The sequence below is a fragment of the Athene noctua genome, chromosome 3 (assembly GCF_965140245.1).
Source record: "Athene noctua chromosome 3, bAthNoc1.hap1.1, whole genome shotgun sequence".
Taxonomy (NCBI): Eukaryota; Metazoa; Chordata; class Aves; order Strigiformes; family Strigidae; genus Athene; species Athene noctua.
The window spans coordinates 25,575,364-25,601,236 of NC_134039.1; the positions used below are offsets into that span (position 1 = coordinate 25,575,364).

The 25,873-nt window shown below is 40.5% G+C and overlaps 1 protein-coding gene across 4 annotated transcripts in view; it reads right to left on the reverse strand.

The window, feature by feature from the left end:
* Positions 1–25,873, reverse strand: part of ITPR2 (inositol 1,4,5-trisphosphate receptor type 2) — a 287,303-nt gene that overhangs the window by 24,704 nt on the left and 236,726 nt on the right. For all 4 annotated transcript variants that reach the window (XM_074902357.1, XM_074902358.1, XM_074902356.1 and 1 more), the window contains 9 exons: positions 25,326–25,518; positions 22,419–22,544; positions 19,441–19,616; positions 17,986–18,150; positions 15,679–15,874; positions 13,530–13,622; positions 6,723–6,850; positions 4,743–4,908; positions 3,303–3,463 (listed from right to left, as the gene is read on the reverse strand). In XM_074902357.1, coding sequence (XP_074758458.1) covers positions 3,303–3,463; positions 4,743–4,908; positions 6,723–6,850; positions 13,530–13,622; positions 15,679–15,874; positions 17,986–18,150; positions 19,441–19,616; positions 22,419–22,544; positions 25,326–25,518 — 1,404 coding nt within the window. The remainder of the gene's footprint in view (positions 1–3,302; positions 3,464–4,742; positions 4,909–6,722; positions 6,851–13,529; positions 13,623–15,678; positions 15,875–17,985; positions 18,151–19,440; positions 19,617–22,418; positions 22,545–25,325; positions 25,519–25,873) is intronic.

The following is a 25,873-nucleotide window of genomic DNA, read 5'->3' on the forward strand; positions in this document are numbered from 1 at the left end:
TCCCTGGTGCTTAGTTGATACTGATAACCATTCCAATGTTACTTTTTGCAATACTTTGCAAGACAGCACAACTAATAATTGGTTCCTAACTGCAGTTGTAGGGGTGGTGAAGATGATATTTGGAAGTAAACTCTACTTTCTATTAAAGAAGTTACTGCAGCATACTCCAAAATTTTGACCTACATGTATTTAAGGATGGATCTGAGCTGTGAAGATTGGATTTGGGTAGAAATTCTAAGTAAAATTTCTTAAAAATTCTAAGTAATTTTCTGGCTGTGAAAACACAGAATTTAGGTTTGATCCATTAAAGCTACAGAAGCAGCCATAAAAGGCATACATAATCATAATAAAAACTAGTAGAGTTAAGAAAGATTTTCCAGGAGTATGATTCATGGAGATTTTTCAGCCATATTCTGTATCACCTGAAATATAAATACTCATTCCACCTTGTTCCCTTCAAAGATGTCCCAAGACTGCCCTGTTCTTCCAACCACCCTATTTTTATAAATAGTAATTGCATTCTCATACACCCCCAGTGGGCCCCATTCAGCAGTGAATCAGTTCCACCGGCAAGCTCCAGCTGCCATGTGAAAGGTCAATTTGAAATCTGCCTCTTCTGTGCCAGATCCTAACCAGAACTTGGTCACCTCTCTCATCATCACAAAAACAGTCACTTGACTTTCAGTCCGTCACAAAGTCTGAATCAGTTTATCACTCTCCCTTCAGGACAAAACCCATACCTCAGGCTTAATTTCTGCATGGAATGTAGTACATCTCATATGCTTGTCATGTAATTTCATTACTATCATGCTGTGTTTGAAACATACCAAACATGTACACTACATCAGCTCATATGGCTGACAGCGGCAAAACTTCTTTTGGTCCTAAACTAAACTGTGTCTCTAAATCTCTTCTTCCAGTTGAACATACTTCCAGAATATTCCACTCTTCCAGTCAGATTATTTTCTTTAATTTCTTAATATTCCTTGTACCATGTGGTATACAGCAATCTCTCTGGCTTCAAGAGAAACAGTCCTTTGTTCACTTAAGCAGTTCCAATTGCTTCTGCCACACAGCACTAGTATTTCTGCAGCACATCTCCCCTAGATTTTGTACTGGGGATTTTAAACTACACAAAGATACGATTACTAATTCCACACCAGCCACTTGTAGTTTGTTTCTTTTTCCCCACTCCTTCATTCTGTCTTCCATTCCACATAAGCTTTACACTTCTAGGTCCATAGGTACCTCTGCCATCATCTAGAATAACCACTAACTTTATATATACTCATGGGAAAAGCAAGCCTTCCTGCAGAGACTTAATAATCCCAAAATCTGGGTTACAGCTAACCACTTAAACCACCAGCATTCTGCCACAGAGGAACAGGGTCTTTGAGACATCAGTTCAGTGGTTGAGGTCACATGTGTTTCAGTGCTTTTGTGTTAATATTTTAGATACTCAAACAGGAGTTCCCACCATTAAAAGAAAATGTAATACATTAGTGAATTACATTAAAAAAGTCAAACCACTGCTGCCACAGGATGAATACACTTACTATGAATATTAATGCATCCCTTGGAATTAAACATTAATATTTAACATACGTACTCGCAAAGTTTAAAATCATACAAACATTGCAGGGAGAGGAAGCAGAATAGAGAAGGAATGGACAAAGAAGACAAGCCCTAGAGTCTGGAGATGTTATTGATTCCATGAATTAAAGTGCATTTCTGAGATAAGCTAAAATATTTTCATGTGTAAGAGGACAACTTGCCACTATGAATAATATCTTGTAATGGAACAGAAGATACAAGTATTTGTCTTAGTTTTTCTGTCTCGCCCATCATACTGCAGAAGAAGATCCATTACTGCCTAACAGTATAAACGCCCTGGGCTGGGCAATGAGATTGACAGTTCAAAATTTCCATAGACATAGGCTGTTTCTCTGTGCCTGAGCACTGAATTCCCATCACCTGCCACACCTGCCACACCACCTTACCATATAGTGGTAACAGAACTTACAAAAGCTCCATTTCATTACAGCAGCCAAGTATGCACTCCTGTCTAAACATGAGCTGTTGTGCTAATGTGAGTTCTTCAAGGTAAGCTCTGTGTAAGCCTGCACAGTGGCTGGGAGCTGTCTCCTCTAACCTTAGCCAGCTCCCAATTAGGCATCTTGTCTAATCATTTAGGCTCTCAATGGAGTGAGAAAGATGATACCAGGGTGAGTCACCCCAGCTATCCTAGACACCTGTCTTAAGGCAGGATAAATAACTCAGCTTTCTGCACTGACAAGGCAGGGAGATGGGATCGATTTAAACCAGGGGCCTGACTTGAAGACAGCTGAAGTTAAAGGAGAAGAATCTTCCCTTTGGCTAAACTGGGGTCTAAAAGGGCACCCAGCATCTCACTAGTTAGATTGGGTAGTATGTATAATCAAAGGCCCAATGAGGGATAACAGAGCAGATACTCTCAATAAGAAATGTGGCTCCAGAAATGCATAAAACAGCGAAGCCTTATGTGCATTTAGTTACACCCTCCTCTGGGATTCAGACATATGCCAGCTCTGCAACCATAGGCCCTGACCAGTGCAATACCTGCCAGGAAGTCCATGGGAAGAAAATGTTGCACCAGAATATCCCAGCAGGTAGGAAGAATTTCTCAAAAATGAAGCCCCAAGCCAGACAGACTTGATAATCCATCCCTCTCTCTCACCAGAACAAACCCTCTTTGGTAGGAGGCTGGATATGAAATGTAATTGAACATATCTATATCTATGTCCCAGTGTCATCAAATTTTTCTCTCTGAATCAAAGTCATACTCTCACTGCTTCACAAAGCAGTTTCTGTAGCTCTTCAAATCCCTGCAGCAGCTCTTCCCAGTCTTTTCAATAGCTTGTTCAGAGCAGTCATAGGAGAAAAGCACTATCCCTCAACACTGACCCTGTGCTTCACTGTTCAGCAGGTGATGTTATTTTTCTGGACAGCAGCCCAGAGATACTGGACAAAACTGGAGCAGCAGCAGATGTTATGATGCATGCTCTTCTGCCCCTGGTTTGGCTAATGAGGCAGCAGAACCCACAGAGCATTAGAGCAGTAACACCAAACTAGAGACTGTGACCTGTGCCTTCATCTTTTTCATTATGTTTAAGACTGGGCTTTGTTGCAGACTGACATGTGAAAACATCTTTAAACATACAGATCGATGTCTGCTGTTGTTCAGAGAGAGAGAGAGATATTCTTTGCTCTAGCTGCAAGGAGCATCTCTCAGTTGCATAAAACATGTGCCAAAATTGACTTACCACAATCATTTGTGCCACATAGCTCTCTGGGCCAGTGTATTCCGTTGGATCTTTAACTTTGACAAGAACTATGAAGTACAAATAATGCCACATGTTGTGTTCTGACTTTATATGCTCCTCAAATGAAACGGTCTTGTTATCAAATTTGTCTCTCTCCAGACCTGCAAAAAGACATGAACATAATGCAGAAAAATAAACTTCAACATAAAAATACCCAAATCTGTTAAATATGTTAGAGAAAGGAACCTAACTTAATTTAAAGGATCATACATTTGAAGGATCTTAATTTAAAAGCTATAATCACATACAGTAACTGCCAGGCAAGAAGTACCAGGCCAGAAGGCATTCCTGACAGAATTCTTTCAGCACAGTGTTTATTCTCTTTTGTGATATTTTCTCTTAATATCAATAAAAATATAATAAATATGCTACTGTTTTACAATGCCTTCTATGCTGAGGGCTATAAAATGCTTTACAAGTATTGGCTCTGATTCTTTCTAAATGTATACTGGTAAGCACACAGTGTGCAATCTAGGTCCTGATCTTGTAAAGATTTATGCACACATTTAGCATCAAGCATGTGAATAGTCCCACTAAAGCTGCAGTGGGATTCTTTGTGTGCTTAAACCTAAGAGAGCAGGTGAGTCTGTGCAGCTTTGTAGTCACACAGTCTTTTCAGAGCTGTAGTCACAAGAAATTTTTACTTTTTTCCTGTAACGGGTCAAATCTCTGAAGAAGAATACCACAATGAGGAGGGACCGGATTCACAAATGTTTGCCTGTGTTACAGCTTTCCTCCCTGGATCTCTTGTGGAGCCTTCCACAGACACTAAAGCCATTGTGCTCTGCACAATGTTCATCCCTGTCAGTACAACCATGGAAACAACACTCAGCCTACAAAAAATGAGGTATTTCTAAAGTCCCCTAGGGGAGCGAAGGTCTGCCCCTCTTTGTTAGTGCACCTCAAAATCAGCGTGAGTTATCTGTGGGTTTTGTGGGGATGATTTTAATTTAATTCTTTTGTTCCCTCTTTCACATCACCTTCTGAAACAGGTGGATTTTGCTGTTATTACCCTTCTGGAATGCACTGTGCTGTGAAATAGCAAGCTGTACTTTCATCTGCATCATGCTTTTGTGAAATAAAGTCAACAGCTGCACCATCTCCATTAGTGGTGGTGATGTGTGAGATACGGTTCTTCTTCAGATCCTGGGTGGAGACTGTAAAGTTACCTCTTAGCAAAGCTAGTTTTTGACTCCTAAACTAAATCTTTTTCTTACTGAGAGGTAATAAATTGGAACCAAATTTGGAACCAAACTCTGACATTTTTCAGACTTTCCTTGTAGAAGATAACCACCTCTTAGGTTGACACTTTATTTATTGAGGAATAGTTCGTTTTACTCCTTTCCCCATCAAATATCTCAATAGCTCAGTAACACCTACCACAGATGAAGCAGGTTGTCTTTAGTATTTCCTCCTTTTTCTGTTTTTCACTCCTGAGATCAGCAAATGTATCAATGATGACTCCAAAGATTAGGTTTAGAACAATAATTATGACAATAAAGTAAAACAGAAGATCATAAACAACTCGTGCAGCAAACAAGGGCTCCTGAAACAATAATAAGGTTGCAATAAGATATAAAAATAGCACACCTCTAAAATATTAAACAACATTTTCACATTAGCTCAAGCAAAGCTATGCATCTTTCTTTTCCTAGGCCAAATTCTGCTAGCCTTACTCACAGAAATAGAGAGGGACTACCTATGTGACTAAGCAAAGAAGCTTTGGCTTCATGTACTCTTATTGCTCTGGGACTCCTGTTGTCCTTCACATTGTTTCACACAGCATGAAGAAGAGACTAGATTGTGTACCGGAAGCAGTGTAGATGCATTAGTGTAGTGCTTGATTGAAGATAATTACCTTGTCAGTACAGAAACAGGGATATGCAGTTTCTAGTACCCACTGAAAGCAATGATAGCTCTTCTTTATACTGCCTTGTGGCATACAGGGATGTGCATTTACGTTATGTCTTTGTCATATACTCCAGACCAATGCCAAGTTTTCACACCGAACAACTGGAAACCAGGCGAGCATGATGCCAAGGCCAGGCTACTACACGCTGTGCCCAAGCAGGACATGTTAACGGGTTTAGCACTGTGCTAATACAGTCTCATGGCTGTAAGCTGGCTCAGAGCAGGCAGACCAAGCAAGTGTCTTCTGGGAACACAACATGCACATGCACACACACATACAAACACATGTGCATGCACACACACACAAAGTGCTCATATTCCCTGTTTCATCCCACTCTTGTTTTTACATCATAGCTACTTTCCTTCTTGCAAAGGCTGGACTGGTCTCCCATTGACACCTCTAAAAATAGCAAAGTTGTTCTGTGGCAAACAAGAGACGACACTCAGTGTAAGAAGGAGGAACATAAAACCCAAGTCCTTTTCTTCACCATGATACTGACTTTGAAGTCACTGATTTTCTCAGTTTCCTACATATTCATTGAGATAATAGTATTACCCTTTGTGAAGTGCTTTAATGTAGTTAGTGTTAAATAACTGCTATGTGGCAAGGGTCAATTCTGAAGTCTGTAAGTGTTTACAGAGTTCATGGGGATGGACTATGGTTCCTGTAGAATCTCCCAGTCTATAAGATAGGACCTAGATTCCTACTAGCAGCACAAGCTCTTCCATCCAGATCTGCGTTGGTCTCTGGACTCTTGGAAGCCCAGCTGAGATCCTACTTGTGAATTTAATCCTTGTGTTATGGTGTGGCTCACCAAGCAAAGTACTGCTAGATCACCTTTATTTATGATGTTCTTTTAAAACTTAAATAAAAATGCATAAAACTATCCAAATATTAAGAGCAGTCCTTACATGAATTGAATTTTGGAGGAAACTCCTGGAGTGATATATGAAATATTAAAACATGATACATGAAATTCTGTTCTGACTTCAATACTAGTTGAGTACAAGTGAAAAACAGGACCTATTCTAGAGCAGATGCCATGCTGAATTTAAGCTAAAATACATCTTACGTACTACAGTGGAGAGTCTTGACATATACTCATCAATCAATCCCTTTCAAAAGTTTGCATTTATAATTCCTAGGGTAACAGAAGAGTGATCCAATCCAGCAATACTTATCAGTGCTTGGAAGGTTGTAATACACTCCAGTTTTCCAGAACAGGTAAACTACTACCTAGAGCTCCTTTCTTCAAGTATCATCATCACATAGCTCAATACCTCTTGCCATTAAAAATTCCATCTGGGATGTAAAAATTACATGGATAAAACAACTGTGTGACATTAGAGCAGACTAGATACAAACAACTGTCTATAACCTCTAAAAATTGACTTTGGCATTCATGAGATGCACAGGGAGTAATGCATTTCCTCAGCCAAAACACTTACATCCTTGGAAGGCTTTCTGAGCACATCTCCCACACCACCACCATTTCGCAGGCCTTGGTTTAATACGGTCACAATGCACATGAGCAGGGTGTCACAGGTTCTTTCTATTCCATCTTCCTCCTCTTCACCTGCAAACAGGAGAGCAGCAGTTTTAGGAACAACAGCATCAAAGATCACTCATCAAAGCCACAATTCTGTATTAGAGAAAGCAACTGCAATACACATCTGCCTTTCATATTCTTCAGCTAGAATTTCACTGATTATCCCTATCCATTTGCACATCGCTGCTGGACATACTTAGGCACATCAGGCATACTTAGCCCGAAGAGAGACAAAGAAAATCCCAAGCAGTTCTCTCATCAGTAACTCTGTTAATGGCCCAGAGCTGCCATCTCTATTCACGGGAGTACCCCTTTTCCTTGCAAGTACTCCCACTGGTTTCAGTATGACTGCTTTGTCAGTGGGCCTCCTAAGTGCGCAGCTGACAAATAGAGGAGAAGCAATATAAACACAGAATTAGAAGCATATTTGTAAAAGAATTATCTTCCTGTGAAATCATTCCTCTACCTACTCATGTATAAGCCAAGTCATGTTAGCATTTCAAATCATTAAGGAGGGGCTGTCTTTTATATGAGTAAATCTGTCCATGATCTTTCCACTAGCACACGTGCCCAAGAGCAGGTCTGATATACATTAAATGAAAGACTCTCCCTGACCTCATCTTGAAAACTTGGATTCTATTATTATCTCTGCTGCAGAGCTGCTGCATGGTTTTGGCCAAGCCACAGAGGGTACTATTGTGTAGGAGATATTTGAATGTGCAGAGGAGCTGGGCTGGAACACCAGTCCCCAGGAAGAATTTCTCCCACCATGCACTCATCTCCATGCTGTGGCTGCATCAACAGCCTCCTTTTGAAGAGCCCTGCTTGAGTTGTTCCCTGTGTCCTGCTGGCTTGCACTGAAGGGGTCAGGACTGTGACTGCTGTTCCTCTTACCTTCCTTTCTCTTTAGGGATACATTTGCGCTTAAGCAGCGAAGGCAGTGATTCTCACTTGGATTGCCTAATGCACTTATTGTAACATAGTTTAATAAATAACAACATCCTGCAGCAACAGTTAACTAAAACAGCATATTTAACAGTCCCAAAACACTGCACTGGGGTACTAAGATAGACTTTGATAAACTGAATTGACTGAAGGCACTCGCATTACAGACAAGCAATTTGGATTTTAAACATGGGTTCCCAAATTGTGGTGTACGCATCATGACAGATATTTGCAGAACAGAGCTGGTATCTGCTGCTTTTGCCATCACTGCTTTTGCTACACAAGTAAATTAAATTAGAAAGAACTCCTGATTTAGGGAACTTTGAGCAAAAAGAAAAGCAAAACCAGACATCAGGATAGACTTCCCTGTTAAACTATATGCTCATTACAGACATACCACTAATAACTCCAGATTTAAAAAATGACTGCTTTAATATTGAAACTGAAAGGATTGAAACAATAAACCTTTTTTTTTTTTTTCCTGTCACATCTGGAAATGTTTTATATGGTGGTTTTAGTCATACCAACTAATCTCCTTTGCTTTTGTATCCTGACTTTATTTCCTCCTTCCAAACATTACTCTGTCATTTTTCCTGGAGCTAATATCTGTGCTTGAGAAGATGACCAGCCACAAGATAAACGAAAAGCTCTTAAAAAAGCCACAGCTTCTATTTCATTTAGGTAATTACAGAAAAAGATTTTTACTGTTCACGAGTGTGCTGGGTTTGTGTGTGTGGTGGGGTGGAGTTGGTAATGGGGGAGGGGGCTACAGAGGTGGCCCCTGTGAGAAGATTCTTGAAGCTCTCCAGGCTCCAAGACAGACCCACCTCTGGCCAAGGCCAGCCCAATTAGTGATGGTGGCTATGCCTCTGTGATAACATATTTAAGAAGGGGAATCTGGGAGGAGGAGGAGTTGTGAGGAGAGCACCTCTGCAAACTCCAAGATCAGTGGAAGGAAGGAGTGTGGAGGGGAGGCGTGCCAGAGCAGAGACCTTCCCTGTATCCCATGGTGAGAGGGCAGGCTCTGCCCCTGCAGCCCATGGAGGACCCTACGCTGGAGCAGGAGCCTGTGCCTGAACAAGGCTGGGACTCTTGAGGGAAGCCCACGCTGGGGCAATTCACTGGGAGCATTGCAGTGTGTGGGAGGGACCCATGCTAGAGTTGTTCATGAAGAGCTGCAGCAAGTGGGAAGGACTCATGTCAGAGGAAGTTCATGGAGGACTGTCTCCCATGAGAGGGACCGCATGCTGGAGCAGGGGAAGAGTGAGAGGTGTCGTCCCCCTGAGGAGGAAGGAGCAGCAGAAACAATGGGTGATGGACTGACTGCAACCCCATCTCCTGCTCCCTGTGCTGCCGCAGGGGAGGAGGTAGTAAAATCAGGAGCAAAGCTGAGCCTGGGAAGAAAATGTTTTTAAGATGTGGTTGTATTTCTCACTGTCCTACTCTGTTTGACTGGAAAATCAACAGTGGTGGTGTTCAAATTAAATTGATGTTCTTTTTCTTCCCCAATCAAGTCTGTCTTTTGCCTGTGACCATAATGAGTAAGTCATCCCTACCTGTCCTTGTCTCTATCCCTATCCCTGAGTCTTTTGTTTTATTTTCTCCTCCCCATTCCTTAGGGAGAAGGAGTGAGCAAGTGGCTTCATGGTGCTTAGTTGCCCTCCGGGCTTAAACCATTACAAGAAGATCAGTGTCAGGTGCTGAAAACAGAAGGTCAGATTTTGGTGAATGGTGAGGATAAACCAGGGCTGAGAACTGGAAGCTGCAACACAAGAGAGAATTACCTACTAGAAACCCTAACTCACAATGCTCCATGTCCACTGAGATGCAAATTCGGAGCAAGCCCATGCTTCAGAGAGATGCAAGATACCACTCATCAGCTGACCAGCACATCTTGCAACACAGAAAATCAGCATCCCATATTGCACCCAGAAGAGCAAGTTCAGGTTGCAAGATCTTTGACAGAGAATCAGACAGCAGACAGCCCAAAGTGCAGTAATGTAGGCTGTGGAGACCGTACAGACATCCACATGTCTACTCTACTTCCACTCCCATATGTGGAATAACAAGGGCTACCCTCCATCTGGGAGCCAGGTAACCATATGGGCACATGTTCTGCCTCAGCTGGTTTGCTCTGGTGCTCAGCAGTGCTCATAACCCAGGCTCAGCCCCTGTTGACACAGACCATGAACATACTACCACAAGGAGTGGATCTGTAGAGCAAATTGTTGCTAAGGACCTAATATCGACACTAACTGAGGTTCAGGAGGTTTTACTTGCAACCAGCTTCAGTCTGGTGAGTGGCCCCTTAGTGGCTAGACAGCATGAGGTAGGCTGGCTTCTGTTTAATACAAAGGTAATGCAGATTAGCACTAAGACCACCTCACAATGTTAATCAGAAGGCAGTAAGTAGGACAACAGGAAGATTCACTTCAGAAATCCTCATCTGATGTCCCACAGCTACCTGGCTTCTGGGCCTGATGTCCACCATAAGCACAGGCAGTGGAGGCACACAAGTGGATCTAGCTGAACGTGCACAGAGCAGTACCAGGGTGGACTGAGTCTTTGAAAATGTCCCTTTTTTACAGATATCTGTACACCTTTCTAGCATAGGTCTTTATGGGCTACAGAGCACAAAGAGCAATGTACTGTAGGATGTGAGATTCCTTGAAGTGATTAAGCACTTGCCCAGGCAAACACTTAAGTGATATGGATATGTCTTTGGTGTGAAGAGTGGGAGACTCCAAGGGAGATCAGACAAAGTATTTTTATGCTGATGGTTCAGTGCAGCAGTAAGGAAGCAGGCTATAGACAGAGGAGTCTCTCTGAGCAGAGCAGACTGGCTCCCAGTTAACTCCCTCACCAGCATGAGCAATGACTGAGCGCATGCTCAACCAGTAAAACTCAAGAAAGAAGCAGAGTCTCATCAGAATAAACTGATGAGCAGTTAACTAACCTGAACAGCAATGTATTTATGTCTCCACTCTGGACTGGAGATGCTACTGAGAACATTTTGTTTCCTACAGACAGCTGTGGACTTAATGCTGCTACAACATAAAACTCACCAAATCTCAGGCCTTTGCTGATGTTTTGATCACGTTTTTGCCAGAAGGGAGATCTGTCCCAGGAAAAGACAGAAGGCAGAGCACTACTTCTTGACAGGTGATTCACTGGCTAAGATGAGCAAAACTGTTCTTGCTGAATGTTGGTTTTTTTAATGTTACTGGATACATATAACTTCTCTATGATTACGTGACAGTGCACTTAGATGTCTTGTATAGCCCCCTTTCATTATTGTTGAATTTTAAAGAAACAGTATCCAAACAATAAGAAATGTGAGATTTCTGTAATTTAAATAGCTTGGCAAAAGCCACACTACATCTCTTTTGAGTGATTGATTACTCTTTGAATGCAGCAGCTTTGCCAACAGCTCTTTGACTGTTTTCTAGTTATCTAGTTATCTAGTCAGACAGTTTCCCATGTTGTTTACGAGGCCTATTTACACACCAGATGGGAAGAAAAAACGTGCTTTTATAGCCTTCTCCCCAAAGCCCTTGATCCTAAAAACTCAAAAATTAATAGTGGAAGAATAAAGCTTAAGAAACAGCATTATACTGGCACACAGGATAGGATGGGACCACTTATGTCCTCAGTTTCGGCTCCCAGCAACCACAGGCAACTGTTGCAATAAATATTTTAAGCCTGTAGACCATCCACTGTGCACACAGTCACACTGCAAAGGCCACAACACACTAAAATAAACTTAACATCTGCAGTAAAAGACCAAACACCACAACTAGACTGTGCCACAGGAAGAGAGTAGGAGAGATAGAGTAGCACCACCATCAAATGTCCCTGTCTTAGCAGTGCATTTGGTCAACAAAACTCTTGAGTGACCCTGTAGTCTCAAACTACAGAAGATAGCACTGTGCCAGCTTGATCTAGGAAAAATTCCTTCCTGTCCCAATATCTGGTAACTGCCCCAACAGGACACACTGTTGTGCTGGGTTTGTGTGTGTGGTGGGGTTTTTGGCAGCGAGGGCGAGGAGTGGGGGGGTGGGGGTGGGAGCTACAGTGGTAGCCACTGTGGGAAGCCTCTTGAAGCTCCCCTGGCTCCAGGTTGGGCCTGCCTCTGGCCAAAGCCAAGTCAATTAAGCGATGGTGGCTGCACCTCTGTGATAATGTATTTAAGAAGGGGAACTGCAAGGAGGAGTGGGAGTTGTGAGGAGGAGTTGCAAGGAGGACACTGATGCAAACACGAAGGTCAGTGTAAGAAAGGAGAAGGAGGAGGGGGGAGGTGTGCCAGAGCAGAGACCCCACCACCGCAACCCCTGAGGGCAGGGCCGTCCCCACTGCTACTCATGGAGGTCACTGGTGGAGCAAATGCCGACCTGCAGCCCATGGAGGACCCCATGCTGGAGCAGGGGGCTGTGCCCAAAGAAGGCTGGGACTCTGTGGGAAGAAGCCCTTGCTGTTGCAATTCGGCACTGGGAGGACAGCAACATGTGGGAGGGACCCACACCAAAGCAGTTCAGGAAGAGCTATGGCCCATGGGAAAGACTCACGTTGGAGAAAGTTCATAGAGGACTGTGTGCTGTGAGAGGGACTCCATGCTGGAGCAGGGGAAGAGCATGAGGAGAAAGGAATGGCAGGACTGACCGCAACCCCCATCCCCTGCCCCCCATGCTGCTGGGTGGGAGGAGGTGAAGAAATTGGGAGCCAAGCTGAGCCCAGGAAGAAGGAGAGGTGTTTTTAAGATGTGGTAATGCTTCTCACTGTCGTTATCTGTCTGTTAAGTGTTGTTGTTGTTAGTGTTTGAATTAAATTAATTTTCTTTTTCTTCTACAATGGAGACTATAATGGGTGACTCATACCTCTTTGTGCTTATCTCAAGCCTTTTGCTGTATTTTGTCCCTCCAAGTCCTGAGGGGTAAAGAGTGAGGAGTGGCTGTGTGGTGCTCAGTTGCCCTCTGTGCTCAAATCATGACAACTGGTCAGACCTTTTATTTTAAATGAGCATATTTAAAGTTGACAGAGTCCTTCTGACATACAGATCAGATTCATAATGCAGGTATCAAAGTAAAACCACGTGGACTGATCTGCTGAACCAGAGCGATTAAGCTCTTCACTTGCCACAAGCACGAAGCAAGACAACTTAACTATTTTGAGAAAGGTTTGCAACAGTCTGCATATTTCCTTGCATTTGCCACAAGCTAAGAATGCACAGATGGACTGCTGCCTCTGTTTAGCTGAACCACAGTAACTTGTTAAGATACAGTGTCTTGATCCTGGATCTGGGCTCTTAGGTGTTCCAGCTACACTGCAACCTTGGCCTAGATGCATGTAAAAAGTATACACAAAAGCTTAGTAATATATGCTATACCATTAAAATAAACCTATGTGGCCTTAAATCGATCTAATAGTGGCTCAGTGTGTGCAGGTGAGGATGATGCAGATAAGCCACAAGCTTTTTCTGTCAGCAAAGCCAGTCGGAAAGAAGCAAGCTGTACATTCAAGCATAACGATTCAGACAGGTCTTTAAGTAACAAAATTAATGTCAGTGCAATTGGAAATCAGGTGTGGGAAGCACTCGTATTAAAGGCAAGTTGCCAGCTAAGCTCCAAGCCTTGCAGAAGATGAGCACTTCCAACTTAAAACAATGATCATCAATTCTAACAGTAGCAAAGGTCTCCACAATAATAACACAGAAATCCCTCAGTTCTAATTGATCATCAGTCTGGAGGAACTTTTTTGTACTAACCGCGGTTAGTAATTGGGATGCTTGTGGAACAGTTCTCTTTTGCACAGGCTCCCATCATTGATGTGAGTGTTGTAGTGGGGACTTCACCAATACCTGAAAAAGCAGGACATTGACAAAAAACCAGATACTACATTGATACTAAGTTTTAAATCATTATTTTCTAGAAGCAAATCACTAAATTGAAAAGTTGAGAATAAAAAGCAGAACAAATTATACCACGAATTCCTCCTTCCTCAGTCTGTCTCAAGAGCTCAAAGCAATCACAAGGAACAAAACCAGTGTTATATTTACCGTATATCACAGCTATTCCCACTTCTTGTCCTGAAATTAATGAATCTACAACAAATGCTGCTACTTCTGTTTAGAATAAAATATATTCAAAGAAAGAAACTGATATGAAAATAATGTCAGTTTTAAAACATTAGATAAATTATTCACAAAAGCTGACAAGAAGGACACCAAGGTGATGTTCAGTTATCCTGAATATAGAACATTTAAGAGTTTTCAAGGATTATAACACGGTTTGGTACTCATTTGTAAATACGTATGGGTTTGTGTAAAACACTAATTTAACATTCCAAAAATGGGTAAATGTGTGTATCAGCTTGGTTTTATCAAACCAATTCTATCTTGTGCATCTTCAACAATTTTCTGCATTTCAAATCAGAGATACAAAAAGTTTAAGGAGAAAAAAATGAAGTCAAAATCATACAACTAAAGTAACGGTCTAAGACAATCTGTGTAACAGAGAACCTTTGCTCTGACTTTCTCTTTGTGCTACTTTATGAAGAAAAAAAATCTAAAACCCTTTTTTTGGGATGCATAATGTTCCATTAGTATACTGTCAGCATATTTTCTTTATGAGTTTTTGATCAGGAATGGCAATGTATAAAGCCAACAAGAATATACCCACACCACAAAAATCTGTCAGGAACCCAACAGAAAAAACACACATACACAGGAACTACTGCACTGGACTAGACCAGTGCTGCATGTAGCCTCACATCTGTTCTTCTACAATGGTCACAATTACCTTTCAAATTGAAACTTCACATCGTAAGTTCTGTCCCAAAAATGAATGGTAAGACAAATATAAACCAGTTTAGCTCTTTTAAGATGATAAGTGTCAATAAAGCAAGGTGTGTTAAAGAAATCTGTCAGGTTCCTTTTTTTTCATAGGGGATTAAAACAGATACATGAATATACCATGCACAGGGGTCTTGAATGACCTTTGCCTTGTTTGTGTGCTTTAGATCTTGAAATAACAGATTTATGAAAAAGCTGGCAAACACTGAGTGCACACACTCCAGGGTGGATTCAACTAGTTGTTCTGTGCTTGTGTACAGGTCTGAAGAGCTCAGCATTTGGGAAAATCATGCCTGTAGGAATTTAATCACAGCTATTCTCTCTCAGATACTTCTGTGCAGTGTTACTTCTCTGTCCATGCTCCCAGCAGGCTGGTTGGCAGGATATACAAAGATCTCAATAGACCAGACCTGTCCTTTTAGTAGCAAAGCAAGTTTGTAACTCTATTCATGTTGGTAAAAATCTCTCATTTCAGAAAGCTGAAATCCTGGCCTTTTAAAAACTATTTAAAAACATCCCAATGATTTTACTGAATCCAGGATTATCAACTAATGGTGATGTTTGTGAAATATACACTGAATTTAAAAGATGCTCCAAGGGAACCTCTTACCAGTAGAAGTGTGGATTCAGTAATAAATTTCTGCTGGATGAAGTTAAAAAAGTAATCAGATAAATACATCTATCGACCATGCTTCATATAGTACAGAAAATACTATGAGCTGCTTTTAAGGTGGGATGAGAACCAACAGAATCAATCCACTTTGAGTTGCTCTTCCAAGTACTTGGGAAATACTGGCTTTTTTTTTAATTAGCATGCTTTCAAAAAGAAAACATCATAAATCAAATGTGAGTGTTAGATCTCAGTATTTCAACAGATAAGCCTAGTCTAAAACAGCCCGATACACATTACATTTCACCCAGAGACTTAACAGAGTTATAAGGTACATGGAATTAGTTCTGCTCTCACAAATACAAATGAAATTTAATTTCCTTAGATGAAAGTTAGGTTAGGTGGACAGAAAAGCTGTATGTCAGAAGCAAATTTTAATATAAAAAACAATACCTGCAACAGGGGTTCTGATTTTCAACCTGTCAACCTCCATGATAAAGTCATCTTTCAAGAAGAGGAATCCAATGATAGAGAAGAGATAAACTAGGATGAGTGCTAGCACTGCAGTGAGAATAATGGAACGACCATTCCGGGTAACACTTTTTATCACATTTAGCAATGTCTCTTCTCTGTACACCAGATCAAACAGCTGGGAAAAGCATAGAGTAGAGGGAAAATGAATACAAATGAGGCAATATATAGATGCTACATAGGAAAACAATCTGAACTACTGACACATGCATCTAGCCATGTTCTAAATTCTCAGCTTCATAAACACACAATTCACACTGATTTCAGTGGAAGCTGGGCATGCTTATAGGAGGAGAAAATCTAGCACAGAACTTTAAATTTTAAGATAGTAAATCCAAAGTCACAATGTATATATGAGCCTCATCCAGAGGTGGGTAACAGTTACCAAGATCCATTGTTTCCCCATGTTTAAAATCAGGCTAGATTAAAATTAAAAAACAGTGCCTTCATACTACGGATCTGTATCTACAAATTAATTTTTCATGTTATCTCTCATCTGATAAACATGCATGAGCTGCCACCAAAATATACACTCATGCATGTAAGTAATTACATGTCTGCAAACTGTTTCTTTGAGCTCACGGCATCATTTAAAAGCCACTCACATGTACAAGGATTGGGGCCATCTCTTTTTAGGACAAAGTTAAAATTCATTGCACTGTTTGTATAAAACTAGAAACTTCTATTCTTCACCGTGCACTATATGCTTTCCCGGTATTTAACTTCAAAGAAAAGTACCATTAAGATAATATTGCTTTAAATGTTAAAAGCCCAAAATAGCAATTAAATGTGGTAAGAACTTTTCAAGAAACTATAGCTTTTTTTCTCTTACAATTCTTTTGATGTTTTACAGTGCTTTGGACCTTATCTATAACGTATGTATTTCCACTTCAAAACACTCAGATTACAGATATAAAGTGGCACACTATGATTTATCAGAATGGTCCACAGAAGAAGGTGTTAGCCACAATTCACAAGATCTGAAATCCACAAGATCTGAAAGGATTAATAATAAAGGAAGAAAGAGGGAAGATGGTTATCATTCATTCCATACAAGACAAAGCTTAAAATGAGGAACAAATATTAGAGTTTAGAACATATCCATGACAAAGTGAACACCTGGAAGGAACTTGGGAACATGGACAATTATAACATCCATGAATTATGGACATTGGTCAATAGCAGTCACTGAAAAAAGTAAGTACATAAAATGATTCTTAAACTACTTGGCACTTTGCAAAGTATTTTAAGGTAGAGATCACCTTACTCCTTGAAGGAATAACAGATAATTTGCAGTACATTTTTCAAGCAGAAGAGTTACATCCATTTGTAAAGGGTTCTGCAGCTACAGCTACAAAATCTTGGGTCCTCTGTCCAAACTTCAAAGCTGACTTTAATGTCAAGATCTGGAAAACCTGACTTCAACAGGAGCTCTACCAGAGTAAGGACTGAACCCCTGAAAATTTTAGTGTGTTTAACACACCTCTGTGAAATGCTGGGAGTTCACCACTGTTCAGGAAGCTGAGAAAAATATGACAACAAAATATGAACCCATGCAAATGACCACAATTTAGTCAGTGTCCCTATAAGTTTCATACATTCCAGTATAAAACAAAAGGACTAGAAAACAAGAACAGTGAAACACCTTTTACTGCTATTCAGCGTGAAGGGAACAGTTAGCTGAGTTTAGCATAATTTTGTATGATTCATTTTCATTGCACCGGTATCATACTATAAAAAGGCATTCCATATGGGTAATGGCAACAAAAGAAAATGAAGTGGGACACATTTAGTGATGAATCTGAGGCCATCCCCATTTCCCAAGTAAATATTTTTTGATTTATTTTATTAGGGCTGCAAGATGAACTGAAGAATGGGATCCTTTGGTATAGGTATGATGCACACACCCATGGAAAACCCTTGTCCAAAAGAGATTATGACTGACATGATACAGGAACGATGGACACAGAATATATGTATGCTGCAGAAGGGTGGGAGAAAGGCGTGGGCTGTATGATGACTGAAAAGAAAGGGGGAAACAGATAAAATAAGTCCTAACAGAAATAAGTTCTAATGAAAACAGCAGCTCCTAAGGGGCAGCAATGCAATGACATGCTCAAAATACACATGATTTGGTTTGATTGTCAGGAAGAAATTGAAGACAGCTGCATGGGTAATGGTACTTTCTATTTTTGCAAAGTTTTCCCCTCCACAGAAGCACATACTTACCAGGAAACTATAGAAGAATTCGTGCACGCAGAGGCCCAGCATGCAGACCAGGACATATGCTACGTGATAGAGAAAAGCCATGTCCATGATGACCGCTCTGTATCCACGGGTGAAAGTTCCACGGTTCCCAACAAAGCTCACCAGAAACACTATTTTGTTACAAAGCTGGGGGGGGGGGGGTAACAAAGCTAGGTTTAATCCATCAGAAAATTCGTGTTATTTATTGTTTGCAGTGCTTTGGGGTGCAAAAACTCTAGATAGGTTGCTTTGACTAAATGCACAACTTGTAGAAAGCTAGAGTGAGATGAAGGAAATCCGCTCCCAAGCTTCACTGGGAATGAGCTCAAGAGAGTAAGTGGCAGTATATCACCCCTATAACACCGCACTGTGCCTCATTACATTGTGATTTACTTCTATAACATTAGTGAGTAGGTAGGGTGACATTAAAAAAAACAACTGGGGAGTGAATTCCTAACAATTTTGAGTTTAGACCCAAGACTATTTAAGAACAGCTAGGTATGCTACTACAAAGAGAACAACAGTAATACAACAGAAAGTATGTGGGGTGTGCGTGAGATCTACTATTTCCTTCAGAACATATTTTTCAACATAAAAACCCTAAACAAAATACTGGAAGCATTTCTGAAGTATAGCATTTCAGCAACAGCATCAGATTCTGTGTAGCTCTGCCTGCATGTGAACAGTGGTGCAGAAGTAAATATGGAAGGAGCTAACCTCATCTGTTTGGTAGTCCAGGACAAGCAATGGGGACTCAACATGTTTTTTTCTTTCACAAATTTGACATGGGCAAATGCTGCTTACTTGCTTTTACCTTTGACTATATGTTTGGGTAGTTTTAATTATTTAAGTATTTAAGAAATTCTCAAAGAACTTGTGGCAAATAACCCAATACTTTGTGCTAAGGTTAATTAGAGCTGTAGCAGTCAGGCAGAAATCTAAACTGACGACTTGTGAGCATGACTGTTTATCACGAACACTTATTCATGTCTAAGTTAAGAGATCTGACAAAGAGCTGAGAGAATTTTTAGTTTTGAAAACTTTTTTCCTCTCAGAAATATATTTAAGCTCACAGAAACATCTCAGGAATTTGAGTCAGTATTGCTGAGCCTATTGATAGAGAAAATTATTCTTTTAACACGAGAAACTGCAAATTTGATTGCCCATATTCAGCAATATTTATTTAAATTTCATATTGTTTTTATTTTTAAAATATTTGCATATGCACAATACCAAACCGGCTTTTTCCTTAGCTTCCCACTTTACTGATACTGCTGTTTCACAATGCGTGGAAATAATTTTTTTTTTTTTTGGCTCAGCCAGTGAACCAGAAAAAGAAGTTCTTTGCACATCTCTTAACAAGGGCTTTCTTAAATAGGAGACTCTTAATATCTCCACTTCTGAAAGGGAAATTCTGCTTGCTTTTTTAGTACTTACATTAGCCGCACCAAGAAGTATCAAGGTAGGACCAAGCCCTATAGTATATATAGACCTGAGAATAACAGACACCAAAAAGGGTCGAATACCAACAGGTTTGGAGATGAAAAACAGCATTGCTGTGCAAAATGCCACTGCTATCCAAAGGAGGACTGAAAACAATGGAGAGAGCGTGCCTGTAGAGGAGAAAGAGAGATTTGAGAAAGGCATCTTTGGAGACTTTATTTTTCACCAAGAAACAGATCTGAAAGATCAATTCCTTTGCCAATACAGCTAACAAAAAGTGTGATTCATGCATCACAACTGCTGACCACAACTTGCCCTAACTGCAGCAAGAGCTATTATTATCATAGTATTGTTGATTTTTGCACAGGTAATAATAAGAGCAGCTAATGAAATTTCCATTAAAATCCAATGAGTGCTCAGAGATGAAACAGTTTACTGTTCTCTTGGAGCAAGCCACTAATCAGCTCCCTTCTGCAAGGATCATTAGGGCTCCTCTGGTCTAATTCTATGATTGCTCAGCTACAGAAATAGCCAGTCCTTGGGGCAGTGCAGCAAGTGGCACCATGCTGCAGTGTCACGTTTTCATCCCCAACAGCACCAAAGCACCCCAGTTTTATAAAAGCAGCTTTCTTCTGAACAGCTGCAGGTGTTGAGCGGGAGCCTCTACCTCTGCATGGGAGCAAGGCACTTGTCACAGCAGAAGGCAGCCACAGAGACTTGAGCAGGAACAGTCAGCATCTGTATTGCCAAGAGCAGCTGAATGCCTTGCTCCTGGGGAGACAGTGGGTCTCAGGTCTTGCTAAGCTCCTGTGGGCATGTGAGCCATTGCCTTCAGAATCAGTCTCTTTGCCACTCTGCAAGACGCTGGCTCCAGGCTCTCGCTGAGTTCTGAGCAACACCCCTATCTTCCATCTCTCCTCTGCTTAAAGCCCTGGAAACACACCATGCTGCTGTGATATAAAAAGCACATTCAGATCTCAGGGCACTGTCACACTTGTACACTGACTTCCATTGTTATCAGATGAACTGAGAGGTTAGTGATGGGGGAGAAGGGAATAGAAAATTTAACCAGCCTCACAAAAGAAATCATGCTATCTCTCTGGCAACAGATACACAGCTGAACAGCGTAAGTGGGAATAGAAAACAATGAGATGAGGCCCTAGCCTCAACATTCACATGCCATCCCAACTTTTCCAAAGTCTGTTTATATCCTTGGCAGGAGGTTCAAGGTCAGCTCTGTCAGTTTCTTTGCCAACAAAGTTTGGAAACTTTTAATGGAACCTAAAAAACAACTTCCAAGTGGATCTGAAATGTGAGGCCAAAGCACTCAGTGTTTCTATAACAAACCATTTTTCTTTCTTCCCTACTGCAGGTCAAACAATTTCATGTCACAGAACCCATACCGGTAACGTATGCAGATGTGCATGCTGGAGGCAAGGAGTTCTCATCTGGAGCACAATTTCACTTATGTCATATGATGTAAGAACCACAGAAATCTACTGAAAGGCAGGAATCTCGGGATGATTAGATTGGCCCAGGCACCTCAGTCATCTGAGTATGGGGGGATTTACACAAGGTAAAGGGGAAAAGTGGGAGACAAATTCCATTTGTGAGATCAGGTTTTGGTGGAGGGGGAGGTTGGAAGTAAGAAGGATGCCTCATGACCTGCTAATCCCATTTGGCCACACCTATTGTTTATTGCTTAGAAATTGCTTTTGGTTTTACAAGCAATAGGAACTGGAATCCTGAAATGTGCTATCACTAAAATCACTGAATTACTGGAGCCACTTAAAATAATACTATATAAATCTGCTGTTCAAAGTAAGTATTAATACCTACTGACTGCAGACCAGAGGATTTCTGTGAGTATAGATCAGCTAAAATTTAGTAGCTTAAAAGGTTTATTTTTAACTTTTTATTTCTCCTCTCAGCATGCATGGGCTCTAATGTGTGTGCACTCAGAGAGACTTCAGTTTACAAGCAGGAAAGCACTAATTATGAATACTTCCTTTTTACAAGGCAGTCCTGCAAACTTTGCTTCACAAGGCTGTGGAGATTCCTGTGCCGTGACCTGCAGAGACCACCCTGTAGGGTGAAAGGGCCACGTAGTCTCCATGCCAATACATTTTAATCTGCTGCCTTTCTGTTTAGTCAGATACATGTGTTTGTGGAAAGCACATGTATCTACTAGAAGCTGGACTGCTTCCACCAGCCCAGTTCACATGCCATCAGACAGAGGTGACTTTCAGTCACATTACTGACTGGACTGGACACGAATCAAAGGCCCAGAGGTGAATGACTCTACTCCTATTACCAGTATTCTGAATTATTTAGTCTCCTTTATACCAATTAAGCTTGTTTTGGATTCAAAGAGGCCTCCTGCTAGTCTACTGCATTTATTTAATGAAATTTATTATTTGCTGTATTTCCTGTGACATGTGATAAAGCAGAGGTTTAAAGCATATTTTTATATAATGCATTTACCCTTTGCAACAATTACGTCCTTTTATCCCAATAAACAAAATAGTCAAAAGTCAACAAGCTAGTTTTCAAATAATTCTATTCCATGTTTTTAAGACTGCAAGTCTTCAATTTGGTCAGTTTTAAGGAATCTCTGTCCCTCTGCTGCCAGAAATCCTTCTTTAGCTCAGAAGCTGTATTTGAATATGTGCAGTAGTACACTGCAATATGGCAATATTAAAAAAAAAAACCCAAACAAACAAAACCTGACTCATATAGATAATCTTCAGATTAGCAGCTATGTTCTGTCCATTTTACTTCATGTTGCACAGGCCATGTGACACACTGAAGATCAGCTACCACATTTCAGACAACATCTGGTACCTACTTAGAAGATGCTAAGTGGCTTCTGCAGATATGAGCATACCTGAAGATGCATTTTTATGTAACTTCTACCTTAGAATTGAAAGCACCTAAAATTAAAGGGAAAAATAAAACCAAACTCCACTTGCCTTCATCTCCATCATCTCCAAATGGGTAGAACAAAGCAACTGCTAAATTGATGAGTACAGCAAGGTTGAAGGAAATGCTGCCCCAGAGAGAGATGTGTCTGGAGAACCAAAAGAGGGGTGGATTATCTATAAAGGGGAGAAGAGCAGCAATCAGTGAAATGAAAGCAGGCAGAAACTCAAACAGTAGTGGTCTCAAGGGAATTAAAAAATTCAGATTAATAAAGAAAATATGCAATCTTTAAAATTAATAAATCAGACAAATATTAAACATCGTTTTGCCATAAAACATAGTTTCAAGCACAGCTTTTAACCCAAAGATCCCAATACAGTTTATTAGATATGAGAGTTTTGCCTCTGCTAAGATTTTAGAACTGGACCTTTTGCAGAAGAGTCTTTCCACCTGAATCTTAAACTGTAGTCTCTGTGCATGGAGACACAAAATCAAGCAAACAGGTAAGATTTTAGCACTCTGCATGCCAGTCAACCAGAAGATCCAGAATGGATCATGCAGATGACCCATTTGAACTAAGTGCACTGATGACATTATTCAAAGAACAATGGAATAGGTAAGGTTTCAGAACTGTGGTATGTTCCCCACCTCTGTCAAACTAAATACATCTTGATCTACTTTGGGGAACAAGTAAAATTTGATCTGACTGGGATTTGGTTCTATGAAAGCTGACTATTTCCTGCATCATCCTCAGATGTCCAAGGTTACCTGCTGACAAACAGCTTTCTACTCCTACTTAAAAGGACTCAAATGAAGCCAGGATCTCCATATGTGAAGTGCTGTACAAACACACAGAAATAGTCCTAAAGAACCTATAACCTAGTTAGAAAAGACTAGAAAGGAAAATGGGGCAAAACAGGGTTAAGATTTTGTGTCTATTCACATAAACGATTCAGCAAAAAGGTTAGGAACAGGATCAGAGGGTACTAAGACACAGGCAAGCATTTCATATACAGGACTGCACTACAGTGTGTTTAAATGAACATTTAAAACAAGATTCTAGGTGCAATATTATGAAAAAATCTATAGCCAGAGAGGTTTGTCTATTTGAAAATGATGCATTCCTATTAATCAGATTTTAAAGCACCGAGAACCTCCCACAAGTATGCAGAGCATATTCCTGATTTGCCTGCACCCAGCTAACTTTTTATAAACAGCAGACTGCTTCAACTACATATGACTGTCTCGGGCTTTAGTCTAAACAGACTTTAATTGTGATTAGGTAAATATTCAGATTTCATTGTGATAATCTTATGCTGTTGACTGCTGAGATTTAAGCATTTGGAGCCATTGCAAATGCCATCTGTTAATTTAAACAACACAGACTGAATGCTAACAGGCACTTGGCTAAAGAATTAAATGAGCCTCAACCAGTATTACCTTTTCAAATAAAAAAACCACATGGAGGCTTGTGGGCCATTCCACTCATCAAATAAATTGAGGAATTTGTTCTGAATAAAAATTTTCTTTTCTTAAAGCATTTAGGCAGGTCTGGTCTATATAAGTGTAGGGTTGGGCTCTTGTATTTGTGTTTCTTAAGCAAGACCCAGATATGATTTTGTTACTGGAAAAATTTTTCTAAAATAATTTTATTCCCAAATAGACTGTGCAGATAGGGAGTTATTCTGGAATTATTTATTTTTCAACTTCTATTCACATCAGTTTGTCAGTACAGACAAGTTCTTACAGTGCTACCAAGGGAAGTGGACCTGGGCTGATAAGGTTCACACTGAAGACTTACTACTGCCTCTGAAAATTACAGCCTGTGAATTCACATTTATAAAAACTGCAACCAACATTCATGTTTCCATCGGATTAAGGATGCTACATTAAACCATATTGCTTTGACTATCCAAATTCCTTGCTGCTCTGACCATATATCCTATTCTTCCCTTCCTTCCTAATCAATTGCATGCTGCTGCTGTGAGCATCTGACATGTGCCACCCCAATGGCATCTGCATTTTAGCAGTGAATGATCACTCTCATGCATTTTTATATATATCTACATATATAAAATATTACTTTCTTCCTTACCCTCAAGGATACTGTAGATGCTTAATTAGTTTGCAGCCTTGATTCTCTGCTCCAAAAGCAGTGGCTGAGTTGGCAGGAGCTTCCCATCCCTGGGACATCAGCAGCAGCCCTATTTCTGGCAAGGGTTAGCGGCTGTAATGCCCACCAGTGAACTAAACAAGAAACTCAGCATACCTGGCTTGACTTCACTGCACCTCCTCTTCAGGTCCCTGCTTTGATCTCTCCCTGCAGGATCTTGACTGTGCCTGTCAGATCTGCAAGAAGCTTAAGGTAGTGGTACATGTGCTTCTGCCACTACCACGGGACATACATCAGTATGGACTAACAGACTGGGACATACTGCAGCCTAGTCAAGCAAGGCTCATGTGAACTGGCCCAGGGGAACTGACTCCATGGGAGTTGGGCAGATTTAAAGCAGCTGAGGTACTGGTGAGAGAGGTTTTTAAATGACTGACATTTACAAGTTTTTTTAATGGTCTTTTAGGAATTTACAAACCTCAAATATGCAGCTACACATGTTTTTGTTAAATATCAGGGACCCTGTCTTAATTAGGTGCAACTCTATTGAGTTTAGTAGAACTACACCCAGTTTATCCATCGCTCACTTTAACTTTTGGAGTCCAAAGCATCGTCTTGAACACATTACTTATATTACTAACTGCTCCATATTTTGCCCCTTTTATGGTGTCATGCAAGTGTCTCAGCTGACCTATACTCTGCTCTCAATCCCTGAACAGTTTTGCCTGTTGTAGTATTGGAGTGACCAGAGAAAAGTGTATTATTACAATGAAAGTATTTGAAAGCTTAAAAAACAGGGTTTTAGCATAATTAAGCTATTTTTTTTTGAAACTGCAATACTTACTCCTTATTTTCTTTTGCCATTTCATCTCATTGTACAGATCCTCTGTCTGTTGGAAAAAGTCATGGACTTTGCTCCCTTGTTCATCTCTCTCTGTTGTATTGAATACCCGACTTTTGGATTCCTGAGTGAGGAATTCACAAATATTGGGGACAGGGAAGACGATCTGTTCCATTGTTCTGTCATGGCGAACAATCTATAAATAAAATGCATATTTTTTTCAGGATCAGTAACTTCCCAACCATTTTGTCATATCTTTTCTTGTTCACAGCTCCCCTTTTATTTATAAATTAATGCATAAATTATTTGAACATTACAATGAAGTTGAACCAATCAATCCTAAATCCAAGTAAAACTGCTTTTCTATCTTCAAAAGCCTGCCTCAAAATAAGGGGGCAAATATATGTCTCAAGCAAAACCCAGGTCCAAACTTCCCTCAACTATAAAAAATGTTCTAATTCAGAATCCTTCAATTTTGCAATAAATTGAAACAAATCTCTCCCAGTAAACAGTGCAGAAGTTCAGGCGCTTTCTGCTCAGACTACGAAATT